Source organism: Neolamprologus multifasciatus, chromosome 7 (genome assembly GCF_963576455.1).
Source record: "Neolamprologus multifasciatus chromosome 7, fNeoMul1.2, whole genome shotgun sequence".
Taxonomy (NCBI): Eukaryota; Metazoa; Chordata; class Actinopteri; order Cichliformes; family Cichlidae; genus Neolamprologus; species Neolamprologus multifasciatus.
In genome coordinates this window covers 25,373,365-25,378,445 of record NC_140445.1, presented here as the reverse complement: position 1 = coordinate 25,378,445, position 5,081 = coordinate 25,373,365, and the positions used below count along the sequence as shown (strand labels likewise).

General features: G+C 39.5%; 1 protein-coding gene across 2 annotated transcripts in view; it reads right to left on the bottom strand.

The window, feature by feature from the left end:
* Positions 1–5,081, bottom strand: part of LOC146514383 (cytosolic purine 5'-nucleotidase-like) — a 60,117-nt gene that overhangs the window by 50,803 nt on the left and 4,233 nt on the right. The window contains exons 5-17 of one of the 2 annotated variants that reach the window (XM_085168541.1): positions 4,736–4,827; positions 4,557–4,614; positions 4,355–4,448; positions 4,209–4,262; positions 4,050–4,133; positions 3,387–3,422; positions 3,191–3,298; positions 3,043–3,109; positions 2,774–2,944; positions 2,646–2,697; positions 2,079–2,139; positions 271–447; positions 92–182 (exon numbers count right to left, since the gene is read on the bottom strand). In XM_085168541.1, coding sequence (XP_085024667.1) covers positions 93–182; positions 271–447; positions 2,079–2,139; positions 2,646–2,697; positions 2,774–2,944; positions 3,043–3,109; positions 3,191–3,298; positions 3,387–3,422; positions 4,050–4,133; positions 4,209–4,262; positions 4,355–4,448; positions 4,557–4,614; positions 4,736–4,827 — 1,144 coding nt within the window. In that variant the 3' untranslated portion in view covers position 92. The remainder of the gene's footprint in view (positions 1–91; positions 183–270; positions 448–2,078; positions 2,140–2,645; positions 2,698–2,773; positions 2,945–3,042; positions 3,110–3,190; positions 3,299–3,386; positions 3,423–4,049; positions 4,134–4,208; positions 4,263–4,354; positions 4,449–4,556; positions 4,615–4,735; positions 4,828–5,081) is intronic. The other variant, XR_014875364.1, reaches the window with a different exon arrangement.

Sequence of the window (5,081 nt, the reverse complement as noted above, 5' to 3'; positions counted from 1 at the left end):
CTGCAATAGAAGAAACAAATAAACTACTCATGAACTTTTTAACATGAACAAATGTAGAGAAGAAATATAGTTTATCATAAAGATCTGTTACCTCAGTTTTTGTTTGTGAGAGGATAGCTGTTGAGAGTAAGCGGCGATGACACAAAGTCTGGAGATGCCTCAGAAACAACCTCGTGGGGCATCTGAGAGAGAAAAAAAGACTCTCAGGATAAATGATGAAAGAGACAAACATCTCCTTTCTGTGATGTTTGACCAAAGAAGAGGGCTGACCAGGACTGGAGGAGCCATGAAGAGGTAATTGACGGGGTAATGCATCAGATTCAGACAGGAGGAAGAGTACAGATCTGCATAGCGCATGAGCTGGCTGGCGAACAGCGTCTGCCTGGAGCCGCTGCGCAGGAGGCTGCCCATCTGGCCATATGACATGTCCATCCTGTAGGTCAGCAACTGCAAGTATAAAATAAACAATGCAGTGGCTTAATGACACACATCACATCGACGTCCTAGATTTTAAATGTTGATGAGTGAGAATATACCAATCTGACTTCCTGCTTAGTCCAATTTAATTCTAAGAAAGTTTACTTTTTTGGGAATAGACTTCTTATAGACAGAGGGAGTCAAAAGTCATAATCTACCTCTGACGTGTTGATTTAAGGAGATTTGTGTTACGCTCAGGAGCGTGCAGAGATGTCCCTGCAGTCTTGGAGACCACAGATTTTATCTGTTACTCGGTCATTAGTGTTACTGTCCTTCTACAGTTTTCATAGCAGAGTGCAGTTGCTGCTGTGTTAGAAATCATGTCGCACCATGAGTGTCCATGGATGGTAAATTTCCACAGAGGAACTGTGTCAGTGTACAGTTCAAGTCTCTGGCCTGAGAGACACATTCCAGGAGCATGCTCATTCTTGCTCATTCAGGGATGATTTCTTGTTCAAAAACAGCTTAATTTTAACCATAAACTTTTTTGTACTGTTTTCTTTTATTCTGTCCTTTTAGCGGTAGACTGTATATGAAAGCTAGACACAACCTCAGGGTCTGAAAACTAAAGCATATTTTGAAGTGCCTTAAACCTGTATTTTTTCCAAAGGCCAGCAGGGGGCATCACCACCAGCTGGCTACAAGTCAGAATGTATAAAAGTCTATTATAAAATGACTCCCTGTTCACTTGATTTATGACCTCAGCAAACACTTTTATTGTTAACACTCATGGTTATAAGTTTTAAGTCTTACTGAAAAGTTGATTATGGTCTGGTTTGTGGAAAGATTGGGTATCCTTCAGTATGACACATGAATGAGTTATATCCTCAGGTTTTTTTGTAGCCAAACTCACCTTTTGCTCCTCACTACCACTTTTGAACAGCCTTTGGTGGACTCTGTTCCATCTTTTTCATACAGTCTATGGTACTGGGCGTGTCAGTGTAATCGGGGATCGTAAACAGACTCCGAACAGTTTCCATAAAATACAAATCAGCACATGATTTCAACATCGAAGGCAATTTTATATCTTCCGTACTGTTAACATGCCAACACCTGTATTTACTATTAAAAATACACTTATTCTGTGAAGCTTAACACTATGGGTGACTAGTGCCAACTAGTGCTGCAACTCTGTGACTGTGGAAAGTTACTCAATACTTTAAAAAGTGTAGTTTTAACCATATGTAGAGCGAAGGAATAGAAACACCGTAAAAGTGGCGAAGTGAACCGTAATGGTGCTGAACGGCAGTTATGCTGGACAGACACATTTGGGTTTTCTTCTGCTACAATAGTGAAGCATTGCTATCGTAGTGGTAGATTTTAGAAGTGCATTTATGCATTTAAAATTACATATAATGTATTCCAGGTATATCCCAGGAAATATGAGACATATTTATTTCATGGTGGTGATAATTTAGCTCCCATGCAGGACTTTGAGCTTTCAACATACAGAGAATGAGGCAGAATTTGAATCCAAAAAAGCATTTCTAATACCAGCTGAAGGTACAGTGTAGGTTGTACGAATGCATTGAACTTTACGCGCATCCACAACTAAGGTGTGGAAATCTTTAAAATACTGTGTTGTGGTGTGCAGAGCTCACCTTCATTCTCATATGAATGGAACTGATGTCATGATATTCTTGACTGGTGGTGTCTGGGTGCCTTCAAAAGACACATATAGAAAAATGAACACGTGCTATCTCACTTTATCTAACTGTGTCACATGTAGGAAATGGAAAATCAAATGCTAGTCTTATCAGCATTAGTGTTAGTGAGTAAATACGCAGCGAAGAGTTCTCTTGTTTGGAATCTCAACAGCTGCAAAACATCAACAAACTTGTTTAATTTCCGGTAAAAATGCATGAATTAATAAAAAATTAAAAATCTTACATATGGTTACTGAATAAAATGTTAGTCTATCCCATCTATTCATGACACAAGATGGGATTTTTTTTTTCCAAAACTGGGGCTTGTGGGTGCTTGTGCTCCACCTGCTAGCCACATGTAGAACCCTGCACCTTATGAGAACATGTTGATTATTTCATTGGGTTTAACTATTTTAAATTATAGTAATGGTAAGGCACACCAATCTAAAAACTGCAGGTCTGAATGCGTTTCAAATCTAAACATATCTACAGGAAATATACCGAGACAAAAAATAGACTCACTTGTTAAGTTCAGCTAAGTAGAGATCAAGACACTTGAGCTCCTCAAAGATATCTGAAAAACCAAGTACTGCATCAAAACCATGACACCACAGTAAAACAGCACACAACGAGTGGATCATTGTTCTTACTTTTCCTTTCCTCCCACACTTGCAGCTCTTTGGTGAGCTCAGGAACGACCAGGAAAGTCTTCCAGCCCTGTCGCTTCTTAGACTTCAGGATGTCGCCAAAGATGTGATCTCCGACATAGAGGATGTCCTTGCCTATGACGCCCAGCAGATCACAAACAATGTCTGAGGATCCTGTAACCAGAAAACACAAGTTAAGCAGCTGAACTGAACAGAATTGAACTTTACTAATAAGGACAAAATAATCGAAGGAAAACTCAGTGCTGTCTCACCTCCTGAGTAGACTGTTCCATGCTGGAGGTCACCGGTGTATGTCCCGATGCGAAGCTTTCCTGTGTTCTGTGTATAAAAATGAAACAGATTACTGGAAACTGTTGATGCTCAACATTGTGATGCAACTCTTCAAACACTCTTTCACACCGTGTCCACTTGTCTCAGCACAGTCCCCTCTGCAAAGAACAGCGGCTTTTTGGTGTCCACAACGACAAGGTCGAAATACGAGCGCCAGCTCTTTTTGGGGCTTCCAGGCTGGAAGGAAATTTTTTTTAAAAGAAATGTCATTCTTATGATTCTCTTTAGAGGACAAAAAGTCCAACCACAGTTGAAGATGCCTCACCTTCACATTACTTTCCAGCAGGTATGTCATGATGACCTTAATGAAGAAGTTAAGTGTAAAATATACAGTTAGAATGATTTACAAGGCAGAATTATCATTTACAATGATCTCATAAACATTAACAGGCCGCTTCATTAGGTCTACCTATTCAACTGCTTGTTAATGCAAATATCTAATCAACCAATCACATGGCAGCAACTCAGTGCATTTAGCTGTGCCAGAACCCAGAGAAGCCAGACTACTTTGAGCCATAAAGGAAACAGTATCTCAAACAACCACTCATTACAAAAATGCTATGTAGAAGAGCATCTGAATGAACGTAGTCTTGAAGCAGATAGGTTGCAGTAGCAGAAGACCACACTGTGTGGCTCTCCTGTTAGGAAACTGAGCCTACAATTTACACATTTAACACCAAAACTTGACAAAAGATCCTTTAACATTGCCTGTTCTGAGATTTCTTGATTTTGGCTTCAACATTCAGACTTAGAATTTATTCATATGGACCAAAATCTCTGAGGAAGGGCCTTGTTGAATCTGTGCCACGAAAAATTGAGGCAATTCTGAAGGAAAAAGGGGTCCATCCTAGTAATAGCAAGGTGTAGCTGACGATGGGGGCATTAATTTTCCTTTGTAGTTGGAAGGTTTTAGTCATGACACACTCACCTCGGTGTAGTAGTAGTCACTGTTAGTGGCGAGGAAAACCTTGGCCACCTCTTTGATCCGGGTGAGGAGCACAGGGAGGTTTGGCTGTAAACATTTATACTTTCAGTGTTTCAGTCTGCTAACATAAACTCAGACTGATAAGCTTTTCAGTTTACTCACATCTCTGACAACGTATTTCTCCAAATTCTTGGTAGTTAATTCTTTCAAGGATCCCTAAAAAACAGTTTGAACATTTTGTAATTTTGAGAAGTCCACACATTTTCTTTGTGTTTAACGTTGCACTTTGGCGGGTTTTGTGAACTCACCGTATCATGAGTGTAGTCCACGGCATCTCGAACATCCTGGAACATGCTTCTGTACGACATTAGCAAGTCACCGTGCTGGAAACCTTTCAGGAGGCTGGAAGAGTTTAACACAGATATGGAAGGGACAAAGATTTTATTTAACAGTGAATATTTCTCCAAGTCTTGGTGGGATGATAGTATATGGATAAAATATGTGCCTTACTTTGTGTATCTGGTACATCCAGTAAAGAAGTCAACCAGGCAGGCGTAGAGATAAGTCTCTGCAGGGAGCATATAAATTGTAAATTGTTTATAATGCATAGGAAAATTTGAAAAATTGTAGAAATGCAAAGACGCTAAACAAAATTTACACAAAGTATAGCAGAGTGCAGGATTTTATACCTGAAAGATTGAAGAGAGTGTTCAGGATGTAAAAGCGATCAGTGTCGTCTCTCTGGATGAACATGTTCGGGTAATATTTGTGAATGTCTTCACTGTGGCACAAAATGATAACACGAATCAATGTTAACAACCCAGATGCACTGACTGGCTGCAGAGAAACAAAAACATTTTTGCAAACGTGCGTGAATTTACATCTAGTTTGTGTAAATTCTTAGTTTTGAACTCACTTGCTTGTACTGACTGCTGCGATTTACAAGCAAAAAAGAAGAAGTTGACAGCCATTTCAGTGAGACAATATAAAGGCCAAAACAAAACTACTCAATTTTGAGATTTTTTTTTCTTCCTT